At 32.5% G+C, this 15,549-nt stretch overlaps 1 protein-coding gene across 4 annotated transcripts; it reads left to right on the forward strand.

Moving 5' to 3' along the window:
* Positions 1-4,074: 4,074 nt before the first annotated feature.
* Positions 4,075-13,001, forward strand: LOC112789652 (uncharacterized). Of its 4 annotated transcripts, XM_072232448.1 has the most exons (15): positions 4,075-4,184; positions 4,294-4,410; positions 4,813-5,316; positions 5,411-5,445; positions 5,836-5,914; positions 6,021-6,099; positions 8,343-8,423; positions 8,507-8,634; positions 8,910-8,960; positions 9,492-9,651; positions 10,376-10,577; positions 10,908-11,003; positions 11,542-11,667; positions 11,814-11,865; positions 12,313-13,001. In XM_072232448.1, the coding sequence occupies exons 3-15, from the start codon at positions 4,849-4,851 to the stop codon at positions 12,463-12,465; spliced, it is 1,710 nt and encodes a 569-aa protein (XP_072088549.1). In that variant the 5' UTR covers positions 4,075-4,184; positions 4,294-4,410; positions 4,813-4,848; the 3' UTR covers positions 12,466-13,001. The 4 variants fall into 4 exon arrangements, with proteins under 4 accessions (XP_072088549.1, XP_025687414.1, XP_025687412.1 ...); XM_025831629.3 differs by lacking the exon at positions 4,075-4,184 and having other exon boundaries at positions 4,196-4,410; positions 12,106-13,001; XM_025831627.3 differs by lacking the exon at positions 4,075-4,184 and having other exon boundaries at positions 4,196-4,410.
* Positions 13,002-15,549: the final 2,548 nt, after the last annotated feature.

Consider the following 15,549-nt stretch of genomic DNA (forward strand, 5'->3'; position numbering starts at 1 on the left):
AACTAATGACTAAAGATTACATAGGAAGGATAAAATAGTCTTTTAGTGCTAAAATCCACTTCTGGGGCATACTTGGTGCGTGTTTAGGCTAAGCTTGATTGAGATCCACGTGCTAGGAGGCTTCTAGGGTATTGAACGTTGGCTAGGGGGTCCTTTTTAGACGTTGGACGCTGGTCTCTTCTCCTTTGGGCATTGGACACCAAAATAGTGCAGGAAGCTGGCGTTGAACGCCAGTTTTGGGCTTTTAATTCTGAATTATCCATTGCTGGAAAGCTCTAGATGTTAGCTTTCTATAGTCATTGAGAACGCTCCATTTGGATGTCTGTAGCTCCAGGAAAGCTCTTTCGAGTGCAATGAGGTCAGATCCTAACAGCATCTGCAGTGCTTTCTCTGCCTCTAAATCAGACTTTTGTTCCAACTCCTTAATTTCAGCTAGAAAATACCTGAAATTGCATAAAAATGCACAAACTCAAAGTAGAATCCAAAATGTGAATTTTGCACTAAAACCTATGAAAATATAATAAAACTTAAACAAAACATACTAAAAACTATATAAAATGATGGCGTTCAGCGACAGTTCCCTTGCCAAGATGGGCGTTGAACGCTCAGGAGGGATCTCCTTCCTGGCGTTAAACGCCAGCTTAAGTGCCATTTTGGGCATTGAATGCCCAGCGAGGGCTTTCTCACTGGCGTTCAACGCCAGCTTTGATGCCTGTTTGGACGTTAAACGCCCAGTGAGGTGTTCCTCACTAGCGTTCAACACCAGCTTTTGTGCCAGCTTAGGCGTTGAACGCCTAGTGAGGTCTTCCTCACTGGCGTTCAATACCCTCTGTCCAGATTCGTCCTCATCCTTAGTAGTGATGGCCTTGCACTCTTCTCTTGGGTTTACTTCAGTGTTACTAGGAAGAGTGTCAGGAGGAGTCTCAGGGATTCTCTTGCTCAGTTAACCAACTTGTACCTCCAAATTTCTGATGGAGGACCTTGTTTCAGTAATGAAACTGTAAGTGGTCTTAGAGAGGCTGTAGACTATATTGACTAAGTTAGAAAGGTTCTGCTTAGGGGTCTCCACATGTTCTTGAGAAGATGGAAATGGTGGTCTGTTGTTGAACCTATTCTAGGTTCTTCCACCGTGATTATTGTTGAAGCCTTGTTGAGGCTTCTGTTGATCCTTCCACGAAAGGTTAGGATGATTCCTCCATGAGAGATTGTAGGTGTTTTCATAGGGTTCTCCCATGTAATTCACCTCCTACATGGTTGGTGGATCAGGACCATAAGCTTCTACTTCAAAGGAAGCTTCTTGAGTGTTGCCAGCTGCAGCTTGCATTCCAGTCAAATACTGAGAGATCATATTGACCTGTTGGTCAAGATCTTGTTCTGAGCCAATATGACATTCAGAGTGTCAACTTTAAGAACTCCTTTCTTCTGAGGGATCCTGTTGTTCACAGGATTTCTCTCAGAGGTGTACATGAATTGGTTGTTTGCATTCATCTCAATGAGCTCTCTTGCTTCTACAGGAGTTTTCTTCAAGTGGAGTGATCCACCTGCAGAGCTGTCCAATGATATTTTGGACATCTCAGACAGACCATCATAGAAGATACCTAGGATAGACCATTCTGAGAGCATGTCAGGAGGACACCTCCTGATCAGTTGCTTGTATCTTTTCCAAACTTCATAGAGGGATTCACCTTTTCTTTGTCTGAAGGTTTGAACTTCTACTATGATTTTGCTCATCCTTTGATGAGGAAAGAATGTGGCCAAGAAAGCATTGATCAGTTTCTCCCATGAGTCTATGCTTTTTTTTAGGTTGAGAGTCCAATCATATCTTAGCTCTGTCTCTAACAGCAAAGGAAAAAATATAAGTCTGTAAACCTCATGATTCACTCCATTAGTCTTAACAGTGTCACAGATCTACAAGAATTTCGACAAGAATTAGTGTGGATCTTCCAATGGAAGTCCATGGAACTTCAATTCTGTTGCAGAAGAGAAACTAACTGAGGTTTAAGCTCAAATTTGTTAGCTCCAATGGTAGGTACGGAGATACTTCTTGCATAGAAATCAGAAATTCGTATGGTGTAGTCACCAAGTATCTTTCTTGCATCTCCTCCATTATTAGCATTATCTGCCATGTCTTCAGCTTCTTGTTCAAAATTTTCTAAGAGGTTTCTTCCGGAGTATTGTGGTTTAGCTTGTTGCAACCGCTTCCTTAAAGTTTTCTCAGGTTCAAGATCAGGATTAAAGAGAGGCTCTTTGTCTTTGTTCCTGGTCATAAATAAGAAGAAAGAATGCAAGAAGAGAAGAAGAAAATGATTCTCTATGTCAGAGTATAGAGGTCCTTTGTTAGAAGGAGATAGCTCAAGAAGAGAAGAAAAGAATATATCCTTTAATAAAGGTAATTTCCGAAAATTAATAGAGAAAGAGGGTGAGATATTTTCCAAAATAGAGAAGGAAAAATAGAAGAAGTTTTCGAAAAAGAAGAGAGAGAAAGTAGTTAGGAGATTTTGAAAATGAAGGAAGAAAAGAGAAAATAGGAAGAGAATAAGATAAAACATGCAACTAATTAATAATAAAAGAGAGATGAGAATTAAAATATTTTTATCTTTGTTTTATTTATTAATTTTATTTTATTTATTAATTAAATTCAAAATTAAAAGAGGAGAGAGGAATTAGTTAGGAAATTTTAAAAAAAAGAGAGAAAAATAAGTAACTAATTAAGAAAGATTTGAAAATAAGATACGATAGAAGATTAGAAAATATTTGAATTTAAAAATTTGAATTTAGAAAAGATAAGATAGAAGTTGAAAAGATTTGAAAGAGATTTGATTTAAAATTTAAAATTAGAAAAGGTAAGATAAGAATTTGAAAAAGATTTGAAAGAGATAAGATTTGAAATTTGATTTTTGAAAAAGATTTGATTTTAAATTTTGAAATTTGAAATTAAAATTTTTGAATTTTGAAATTGAATTTTAAAATTTGAATTTGAAATAAGATAAGATAAGATTTTTGAATTTTAAAGAAAAATAAAAAGATAAGATAGTAATTTGAAAAAGAAATAATTTTTGAAATGATTTGATTTTGAAATGATTTGAATTTGAAATTTTAAACTAAGATAAGATAAGATAATGATTTTGAAATTAAAATTTGAAAATTTTTGTTATATTTTCGAAAATTAAAATAAAAAGATAGAAAAGATATGTTTTTTGATTTTTTGAATTTAATGAAAAAAGAGAAAAACAACAAAAAGACACCATACTACTTAAAATTTTTAGATTTAAAACACCTAGAATTCGAAAATTGTAAAAAAAAAATACAAAAGACACCAAACTTAAAAATTTTAAGATCAAAACAAGAAGAAAAACAAGAATATTTTGAAGATCAATAACAACACAAAGAATAAAACTCAAAGAATTCAAAGAAAATAAGAACACACAAAAGACACCAAACTTAAAAGTTTTGAAAATCAAAGATACAAATTTCGAAAATTTTAAAAGAAAAGACACAAGAAGACACAAAACTTATAAATACTATAATTTTTAAAATATCATCTTTTAAAAATTAACTTTTATAAACTATTTTTGAAAAGTAAAAAACTTTTATAAGATTTAGTTTTGTAAAGCTTTTACTTTTCAAAAAATAGCTTATAAAAGTTAACTTTTAAAAGAAGATGGCTTTTTAAAAGTTATAGCATTTATATTTAGTAAATCAAATTAAAAATAACTTTTAATAAACACAAATAACATTAATTGTATTTGGTGAAATACCTTTTAAAATTTAAAAATATTATAATAAATATAGATATAAGCATTAAATTTAAAAATTAGTTAATATATAAAGTTATATTAGACTTTTAAATTTTTAAAAGCATAAACCAACCTTAAAAAATTTTATTGTAGATAGTTTTAAAAGTACTCAATTTTTGAAAAGCTACAAATACGAGCTCATAATTTTTTTAAAAATTTTTATTGTAGATAGTTTTAAAAGTACTCAATTTTTCAAAAGCTACAAATACGAGCTCATAATTTTTTTAATTACTAAACACAAAATGAAGTTTGAGCTTTTTAAAAATACAAACCCCTCTTCCAACAATTTTACCAAACCAAAAACTTTGTCAAACCAAGCCTAAGCCGTACTCAAGCTAGCTTCGTTCTTCCACGCCAGACGTAAAAGCTAAAAGCCGTAATCCCAGTGTACACCTCTCGCTTTCTCTCAGACTCTCGGTCGCATGCTCACATCTGTTATTGAAACAGTTATTTTATTTCCCCTTAGTTTTGAATCTTTCTTCTTTTATACTCTCAGCTTGAGTTCGTTGTGCCTGCTAGCTACGCTTCCACAGGAAGCTACATTTCTCCATTGTTTTGTGGCTTTTCCAACTTCGATGGCTTCTGCAATGCGATTCATCTAGAATTCCTACGAGTACAATTTCGAATTCATTATAATTCATGCTCTTCTCTTCGCACTCATTTTTGTGTAGTTCTGTATTCGAATTTTATTGAAGGATGTGACAATTATGCAAAAAGGTTCTCGCAATGAAAATGTTTTATTTATTTATTTAGTGACTAAGAAAAAGAGAAAATAAAATAGAAGGTTGAATGTTCTTAATTCTGCATTCAGTTTCTGATCTTTCCGAAGTAAATTATTTGCTTCTTTTTTTGTCTTGTTTATGCAGCTGTCGAGTGATAGATACACTTTCTTAGTTGAACATAAGCATTTGATTAAGATTTTACCCACTCTTTGCATATTTAGGGTTTTGAAATCTTAGTAGACTCGTGGGGTTTTTCTCTGCCTGTTTTGATTGTGTAGTTTCGTTTTGTTCAGGCGTTAGCCCCTTTTTATACAAAAAGAGAAGCAGATATGGACAATTCCCAAGGCCAGCCGCTCCCTCCAGGGGTTCATTCTTGGCCTAACTATTCATCGAACGTGCCTCAAAAAGTTATTTCGCAACCTGTTCCAGGAACTCAGTACCATTCAAGCTATTCTGGACCACAGTATCAGTTTCCTCTCAATGTTCCAGTTACATCTGATAATAACTTCCAACAAGGATCCCTCCCCCAATATGGTGTTGTCACCGGTCAAGCCCTTACCTCAGAGGTCCCTCCTTTGGCCAAACAAAATAAGTTTTCAAACCCTGTTGCTGGAGGATATCAGATTGTTGAGATTGCTCCTTCATTAGCATCACAAGAATCTGGGTTTGCACAGAAAGTTAGTGACGTCATGGTAGATGTCTCTAATGTGTCTGCCACATGCTCCAATGTACAAATACAATTAAGCAGTGCCAGTGACATAGATGCTACTGCTCAGGATGCTATCTTACGGGAACAAGTATGTCTCTCGACTCTTGTATTCAATTTTTCTTGTATTCTTCACATTTTTATTTAGTTGTTCTGAGTATTTTGGATTTTATCTTTGCTGTTAGGAAATTGCAACCCAAAATATCATAAGGAGCCAAAGGTATGGACTGTTTTCTCTTGAGTGTTGAGTGATATACTTTCTTGATTCTGAAATATGTATTACCTGTTAAATACTCTGTTCTGTTCAAAATAAATGTTTTAAAACAAAAAACACACAGACTGACTAAGGAAAACAAACAAAAAAAATCTTGGTAATAATAGAAAATTATGTGACTATATGAAATTGCTCTTATAGAACAGAACAAACTTCAATCAATAGAGTTAATTGTTACTTGTCTCTTTATTAAAGTTACATTATTATTAGAGGTAAAAATGGGATGAATATTTTGATACAATAAAAACTGCAAATAGAATACTTATTCTAAAAGAGAGAAAGAGTATTTGAGGAATCTAGAATCACAAAGTTAAATATATTTATATGTTGATGTAGAGAGGGAAAAAATGAGACTTCACCTGCCAAAGATAATTTGGACATATTCTCAGAACGCCGTGATCCCAATGCTTTGAAGGTGCGTGATAAACACATGATTTGGAATAATTTTATCCGTTTCAATATAATGAAATGAGTTCCATTTTTCGATTCATTAATTTTGTACTTTCCTTTTTACTAAACAGGAACATCTACTGAAGATGGCCACAGAGCACAGGGCTGAAATAGCTGTTAAGCGTGGAAAAGCTTCACGTCCAGAAGAAGGTCTGTAGTTTAGTTACTTTAACCAAATATCATCTTATAACCTTTTCTTGTCTTGTATCATTTTCTCATGCTCAATGATATATGTTGTTACGTTAATGGTTGATGTCGTTGGTGGAGTGATTATATTACTCTATTCTTACCTTTTCCATTCTCTTTAACTTGCTTTCTTTGTATATTGCTGTCTATTGTTGATTTGTTTCAGCATTTGTGACTGATGATACTGAAGGTTATGAGACTTTTATTTTCTCTTGTGGTGATTTTTGGATATGTTTACTCGCTATGGATGCCTTTTCGTTTGCAGTTTATTTACTGACTCTGCCATTTTGAATAGTCATATGATTTTAATATACTTGTCTATCAAATAAAGATGACAGTAAGGCTTTCTTGATACATATGTTGCAAAATCCGAGAAGGCTGTTTGGAGCGCTTTCACTTGTATACTTCTGTATTATTGGTGTAGTTTGGAGACAATTATGTAGTTTATTGTTGCTTGTTGGCTTCGTCCTTGTGGTATTAGTTGTTTACTGTATGTAGAGTCTAGAGAGGTTTTGTTTCCGAGAAATACTGATTCTTGTGAACTTCTTACTTCAGGCAAAAGGAAAACAAAGATTGCTAGTTAATGGATAAAAAATATGTTCTGATGAGAGAAAAAGGGCAAACAAAAGCCCAATTGAAAGAACTTTATGAGAAAGTTGCTTGGGTACTTTACACCTAGTGGCGGTATATATACGGGGAATAAATACATGTCATATTCTCATAACAGTTTCTATTCCCTAATTGTCTAATGTTGCCAATGGCACACATATTTATCATATAACAGTTAGGCCTAGTTTGGGTAAACAACTTAATTAAGTTACTTTTGAAAAAATAGCTTAAACAATAAATTATTATATTAAAAGTAGCTGATAAATAAGTTATTTTGTATTTGGGATTTTAGTTCTAAAAGTATTTATTTTATAGAAATGTGATAAAAAGTAGTAGCATTATGAGAGAAGTCATTTTTTTAACTTATCTATAAGCTCCTAAATAGCTTCTTAGAAAGTTGCAATTTGGTTTTGAAAATTGCACCAGACATTAATATTACTACTTTCATAAGTCAAAAACTCAAAAAAGCTACTTTTGAAGCTTCCCAAACGGGCCCTTAGTTACTCAAATCGTATTTACCAGTTTCTCTCAAGATGAAGTTTACTAAGCGTTAAGCTTGTTATAAGCAAGCACTTAATAAGAAAAAGATGGAAAGAAATCTGCAAAAAAGATGGCTTGCAATAAAACTCATGGATGTTGGGCTGCGTTTGTTTCTGAGAACAAGACAGGACAATACACTGAGAACAAGACATAAGGGACAGGGACACAATTTTTTCTTGTATTCTGTTTGGTGATAAACTAGAACAAATTATGAAAATCTAATTTATTCTTATTTTTTTTCATTCAAAAAATTCGAGATGAAAGATATAATCATGAAAAAATATAATTATGAAAAATTAACAAGAATAATGAAAGAAAAAATGAAAAATAAGTTGTGTCATTTGTTAGTGTCCCCGTGTCCTTCCTGTCAGGATTGACACAAAATACACTAATTTAGTGTCTTTGGACACATTGTTTCTGTTCATGTCTCCTCCATCAAACACGATTTTGTCTCTGTGTCCTTGTCTCAGTGTCCTGTCTCTGTAAACAAACACAGCCTTGGAGATGTCAGATTGGATACATCATAGAATTGAATTGCTTAATAACAAGCACAAACTAGGTGAAGCAACTATGTATGACAGTGGCAGCATTGCTTGTATACTTGTATAGGCATCCAGTTGCACTAAATATATTTATTAGGTATTAGACACATGTTTTCAGGAAAAAGGTAATTAAGAACTAGCTGTTGATTCTAATGTTCACCATGCTACATGTACTAGTGGCATGGTAGTTATACAATAGTCACAGGCATTATTTCATAAATGGTCCGCAATGGGTTTGTCCGTTTGTCTAACCAATTAATCCGTCTGTCCTTGATCCTTGATTAGTCATGGGTTTGATTCTTTGATTTTCCTACTTATTTGTATGTGCTTGTTGATTCATGGGGCTTGCCCTGATCTTGGATTGGAGTGACTTTTTCTTGTCATCCTCTTTTTTATTAACATTTACCGATGATCCAAAATATCCTAACACTACACCGCAACTGTTCTAAAATTTTATTATATCTATGACGAACCCATATGCTTTTGTTGAAATCAATTTGGCTTTACTTTTATCAGGTAATTCAGAAATAGGTAATGGATATGGTGTACCTGGTGGAGGTGCCTATTATGATGCTGCCAAGCTTAATGCAACTGCAGGTATCATACATTTAATTTCAGAATTAGTTGAGTCATGCTGCATCACCCATTCACCCTTAGTTGGTTCTTGAATTCTGGAGCAGGTTATTCTGAATTAAAAGCTGATGGAGGTTCTGAGCAGAAACATGCAGCTAGAGAATTGCCTGAATACCTCAAGCAGAAGTTGAGAGCTAGGGGTATTCTTAAAGATGATACACATACTGAAGATAATGTAAGAATATTGATTTCATTTTATCTTTGTTACGATGAAACATTGCCCCTTCTCTTTTTTTAACTTGTTTCCATGGATTTCTGTTTTTGTTTTTTGTTTTGTTTCTTTTTGTTTCTCTCTTTTTTTTGTTTTTGTTTGGGGCCATTATAGTAAAGTTTATTCTGCTGCAATCGTAATTTAGAATTCAATTTTCACTAATGTTCTTGGGTATTTTATGGTACATTATTTTCTGTCTGTTACTCTGTTCTGACAGACTGCCTGTTCTCAAATTTCAGAAAGTTACATCAGCTAAACCCATGGAGAATGAAAAGTTGCCCCCTGGATGGGTATGTATCATGCATAATTTACTATAAATGTATACCTTTCATATAAATTTCTGCATATGATTTTTAACGTGGTTGCTTCAAATCTCCTTATTTTCATGGGACTTCCATAAATGAGATCCGGGATTTGATATTAGAAGAAAAAATTGGAATGATTCTTAGGTAATCATATCTAATGCATATTAGTAATCACTATAAGTTATATGTTTAGAAAATATTAGAAGAGTTAGCAATTCATAATGGCTGCAAAAATCCTGGTACTTAGTATATGAAAATGAATTACAGAACAATATAGCCAATATACCTATCTTATGTTTGAAAGATGGCTAGTTAGATGCCTTTCACTCTGATAATGTAATAACCTTTGTTTATAGATAGAGAAGTTCATGACTAGGTGTCTGGGTCTAAAGATATATAATTAATCACTTTCATTCTAAGCTCAAATGATTAGCAGACTTCCATCACTTATTTTCATTTAGGTATATATTTTCCATCGATTTCTAACTATTATTTAATACTACATTTTCCTTGTAGGCGGAGGCAAAAGATCCAGGAAGTGGCGCATGTTATTATTATAATGAAACCACTGGGAAGAGTCAATGGGAAAAACCCCATGAAGCAGCCTTAAGTTTGCAATCATCATCATCTTTATGTCTTCCAGAGAATTGGATAGAGGCATTGGATGAAACATCAGGTTCAGCAAAAGATCACTTATTTGTGTTTGATCTTTCTATGGTTTTTACTATTATGTATTTCTAACTTCAAAAGGAGTTTGTGCCATGTAGTTGTTGGCAAGGAAGAAGTCTGACAAATGTTATATTTTTTTAGTAGTTTTGTTAGAGTTCATGCCTCCAAGATTTGTCAAAGCTTTCGGTTGCTTTTTTATTTTTATTTTTATTTTTTATTTTATCAAATATAGGACATTCTACAATAGTTATCATTATAAATCTCTGCTCCAGATTTGAGTGCCAATGCATTAATGTTGCAATTGCCTATGCCACTGTGAGCTGTTTGGTGAAGGACACAACAACTGCAAATAAATACCATGCTTTAGCAACTTTTACTCCTTAGCACTTTAAAAACATCAAAAGTTAGTTAGGAAAAGATGCATGACAGATGTAGCATCCTTTCAATTCCTAATGCATTCTTGCTAGAATAGAATCTCATTCTTCCTTGATAGTTGATAAACCTTTTGGCAGTATATGTTCTGTCTAAGGTTAAGTGCTTTATTTGGACAGCGGTACTTGACAATATTAAGACCAATGATATATTTCCTAGCCACATAAGGCTTGATTTAGTTGTCTTATTCACCATTCATCATTAGAAGCCATTTAAAAAGTCATGTGTGTGTTATTTATGTTTGGTCCCATTTTATGAATATAAAAGTCATTACATTTAATTCCTCCTTTATGTTGAAGGCCATAGGTATTACTACAATACAAAAACTCATGTCTCACAATGGGAGCGTCCTAATTCAAAACTGGAAGCTATGTCATATCACTCAGACTTGCATGCTGATGGCGGGGATGGCCAATCATCTAATTTTCCAAAATGCATGGCATGCGGTGGTTGGGGAGTTGGCCTTGTGCAGTCATGGGGTTACTGCAAACACTGCACTAGGTATAGCAATTACTCTTGCTTGTTTACGGCTTTATTTTTGGGATTTCTTCAAAGAATGCTTTTGCTGTTGAAATGTATACCTTATTACCTTGTTATGGCTTAATGATTTCGTTTTTAACTTTGTTTATTCTGAATATACATAGATTTACATTAGCCATTGTATCTCAAACAAGTAGAATGTGATATCACACATTTATATCAATATTGTGACCCGGTTTTGTATGGGGTCTCAACTTCTTATCTTGCAACGGGGTTATTCAGTGATAGCAATAAATGATTTTTCTCTAATGCTTTCTTGTTTTGGCCTTTTCTTGAAATGAACAAATGCAGAGTTCTGAATCTTCCACAATGTCAATATCTGAATAATCAGCAAAGTAGTGCTGCGCACCCCAGTGAAACTTCTGATCATAAGGCTAGCAAACAGAGGTATATTTTATCTTTATAAACATCCATAGTGCTGCCTCTCACAACTGACTTTGTTGTTTCTGTACCTGTTACATGATCTCACTCAGATTATCTCTTTGTCGACGTTGTAGTCTCTATTGAAAATTTTATGTGCTTGGATTTTAATCTGGTGTGAGAAGTATACGTTTTATTCTATAGTTCTCTTATGTCTGGGAAAATAGTTGTAGAATAACAATTGTGGAATCTGCATTCCTGTTGAAAAGAGTTGGTGAAGATGAAGAAGCAGTTATCTTTTGAAGAGAAGCGCATAATGTCTGTTAAGTTCTCATCAGAGACAGAGGATAATGCAGATAACCAACTGCACTCTGTGAAATGAAAATTGGACTACAGTTACTCTGTATCTAAGTAATTTGAACTATTGGATGAACTGCTATGCCACAAAATGATGAAAATCGAGTTATTTATTATTTCTTTATTTTTGTTTTAAGATATGGCTTTGGATTTTATTATGGGTTTTCACAAAGCCATAATGGATATATCAATCTCAATTTCCCTCCAGGTCCAGTTGGAAACCTCCTTTTGATAAAGGAGGTAAAAAAGGGGGCAAGAAGCGTGCCTATGCAGAGGATGATGAGTTAGATCCCATGGATCCAAGCTCCTATTCGGATGCTCCTCGTGGTGGATGGTATGCTTTCCTTTTGAAAAAAAAAAAAATTAATCCCTTTTAAAATCCTGTTGCTGTTTGAATGGTTGTTTTATTGTTTATAAAATTTGTTTTTAGTTAGAAAAGCAGGATTGATGAATTTGATTTTAATTTATGATCAATTTCAGGGTTGTTGGTTTGAAAGGTGTGCAGCCACGAGCAGCTGACACAACAGCAACTGTATGTACCTTCTTATTTGCTTCCTTTTCCTCCAAGCTCTTTTGCTCCTTGCTTCTTCTTTAGTTGCTTTTCTTATCTGTTCATTTGATATCTATTCAATTTTATGCATTTTCAATAAAAAAGGTTTTCTTGAACCTGGTATCCTTGGATGTCTTAATACTCTAAACACCATTTTGTTTATTGGTCTGTTATTTTAAAGCTGGCCAAACTTATGCATTGTGGGTAAAATATTATGCCTAGAATTGGTGGATGAGGTGGTTGCATTTGATAAACAAAACTACCTCAAGTGTTGATATCAAGTGGAAGTGTTGCTCAGTGATGCCTGCATGAAGGAACAGAGGAAATGCATAGTGAAAGATACATACCAATCATAATTGTGATTGTAATTATAGGTTCAGCTTCCAAGACGCAAATTCAATTACAAATGTCTTTCGTGGTTTATTTCAGGGTCCTCTCTTTCAACAACGACCTTATCCATCTCCTGGAGCTGTTTTACGGAAGAATGCTGAAATTGCTTCCCAGAAAAAGAAACCAGCTTCTCATTTTACTCCCATATCCAAGAGGGGTGATGGGAGTGATGGGCTTGGTGATGCAGACTAAGACTATCTTATCGACATTTGCTTTGTGCCAAGTGTATCAGCATCAGATCTGTTTCTCTAACAACTGAATTATCGAATGATGCCTTTCATACCAGCTGTGTTTCCGTGCTATGCGCTTTTATTGCATATATCAAGGAAACTGGCATCAATGCTTTTGGCAAATGACTGCAGAAGCTATCTTGACAGTGCAAAATTGGAGCCAATATACTTGAAGTAGTATGACAAGTGAAGGTGAAACTTGCAGTTGAGCTTGACAGCACTTGCCGGCAGAAACTACAGAACCTTAAATGATTTTTGCATCAAGGAAAGTTTCCGCAGAACCTGAGGATTAGAAAAGAACGGAAGTTCTGTCCGTTCCTGCATTTTGTACGCTTGTTTTTCCATGCCCGCATAGAGCTTTTACAGTTGGGCCACTGTGCAATAACTGTAATTAATTTTAATTGTGGATTTGGAGGATTTTATTATGTCAGAAGAGTTTGTTTCTTTTTGGCATTTTTGAAATATATGTATACCCATGTATATGGATTTTTGTTGTAATTATTTGGTGTAGTGGTTTGTCTTGCTTTAGTTTTCTATTCTAGGAGCAAAATCTCCCACATCACAATACGAAAAAGCATGTTATAAACTCTCCCTAGCTGCTGCTCCCTGTTATATCCGTTCCAGATTATTCCTCAAGCAACGTTAAAAATATACACGAAATGTCCCCACAGTACCGTATTATTAATCTGGTATTCCAAAGATGTTAATGATTGAGTATAGGGGACATTTGAGGGAGAAATATTTATGGAGTAAAAGTTAATCAGGTTAAAACTTATCCACTGTTGTTGAATTACTGTTAAACTCTAAGAAATAAAATTTAGGAAGAGGTTTTGGTATGGCACTGTACGGAGCGAAACGTGATGTTCTAGTTCGTTTTGATCATGAAGATATAAATTAAAATATATAAATGGTGCAGATTGATGTAATGTTGGTTTGAGTGGACACCAAGGGATAAGATTTACGAAAGACCTGCAACCGATTGAGAAGTTGCCATGTATAATAGGTTAGTAGATGTCTTTTGTGTCCAGCTTGGACCAAAGGTGGGTCTCCGCAGGCGTAAAATTTAGTTTAGCTGAGATGAAGGCGAGCCAAACTGATCTATTCCTAGGCTTTTTTCTGTTTTTTCTTTTTGGTTATCATTTCTTGGCTTAGTTTGATTGTTCTATAAAAAAAGGATCCAAATTAGGCTGACGAAAATTGTTTTTATTAAGTTGCCTAATTTATTAGAATGAGTTTAAATAATAATTCCTATCAAAAAGAAATAGTAATAATTTGTTATGTGAAATTATTATATATTTTATGATAAATTAACAGTAATGAATCTAAAAATTTTAAATTGTGAGAGTAAATATGTAGTATATAAAAATAATAAAAAAATTGTATAAATATATTAAAATATATAAAAATAAATAACATGGAAATATTAAATATTAAATAATTATTTATTTATTTATTATCAATATTGATATATTAATAAGTAATAACGTAGTTATTAAGTTAACTTTTTATAAATTAAATATATAATAATAATAATAATAATAATAATAATAATAATAATAATAATAATAATAATAATAATAATAATAATAATAAAGTTGAGTAAAAAAAAACTCAAGGATATATATAAACTTTAACTAAATAAATTCATTAATTTATAATGCTATAGTAATGTTTTGTTTTTTATTAAATCGATTTAATATTTATTTTTATCTTATACTTTTAGATATAAATTAGAGTTTAATTTTGATGTATTGACGGTAAAATATTTTATACAATTATTCAATTGTCGGTTCGTTTGGATGATCATTCATATGATCAATGTAAAAGATAGTTATTTTTTATGATATGATATTACGTAATTAGATACACATGTAAATTTATTTGTATCAAAATTTAATTTTAAAAATTAATATATATATATATATATATAAAATAAAAAAATTAACTAACTTGTACTTTAAGAAAATATGTTAAGAGAATAATAATAAAATATTTTTAAAATTTTTAATATATTTAATATATTAAAAATATAAAAAAAATCTTTCAATAATTTTTTGTCAAACCTTCCTTTTTTGGTATTTTTAAAAGTATCCTTATGGCATAGGTTAGCAAAATTTTTAAAATATTTTGAGAAAAATTAATAAATAACTTTTTAATATGAAAATAAATATAATTTTTCAATGAGTAGGAGCACATACCTCAGTCTTTAAGGTAAATTCGTCATGTGAATTAAGTTAATAATATTAGTTAAAACTATGTAAAATAAGCCTTTCTAGAATGAAAAATGTTGAGTGTTATATTACTTTAGCTTATGGGAGCATAAAACTTAAGAAATAAAAATCCACAAAATAACAAAGTTTGAGGAAATTAAATAAAGGATGAATATTATAATATATATAATAGAATTTATATTAACATAGTTTATTTCAATTTCGAAATACACAATACCATAATATTGGTTATAGAGAAAAAGAAAGGATTATTTTTTCGTTATAAATTATTAAAAATATTTATTTTTACAGAACACAATTTTCATCTTTATTTATAGGAATGTACGTTTTTTTAATAATTAGGGCAAGTTCGTCGTACCCCCGGCGAACTCTATATATTTTATGGAGTTTGCCGCACCCCCGACGAACCCTATGCAAAGTTTTTCCCATAAATGGCCCTAACACAACAAAGTTGAGCACCGAACTTTGTTCTCGACAATCATTTTGGTCGTTGATTATCTCATTTTTTTACAATGGCGAGAAATCCACTGTTATCCATTCATTACGATGGAGAAATGGTGTATGATGAGGAATGTTCTATTGTTTTTAGATCGAACCAACCAATATTTACCCATCTGACAGTAGAAATCAATTGTTTAGAGCTGTTAAAGAATCTGGTATTACTTTCTGTGGAGATGCAAGAGACAAAGAAGGTGAAAAAATCTACTACAGATATCCAACCGAAATAGATGGTACTTTAATTTATAAAAGGTATGTCACAACTGTGTTGTTTCTGCTGGTGGTATATTTATGTGAACACGCTTGTGATAAAAACG

The sequence above is a fragment of the Arachis hypogaea genome, chromosome 3 (assembly GCF_003086295.3).
Source record: "Arachis hypogaea cultivar Tifrunner chromosome 3, arahy.Tifrunner.gnm2.J5K5, whole genome shotgun sequence".
In the NCBI taxonomy this organism is placed as follows: domain Eukaryota; kingdom Viridiplantae; phylum Streptophyta; class Magnoliopsida; order Fabales; family Fabaceae; genus Arachis; species Arachis hypogaea.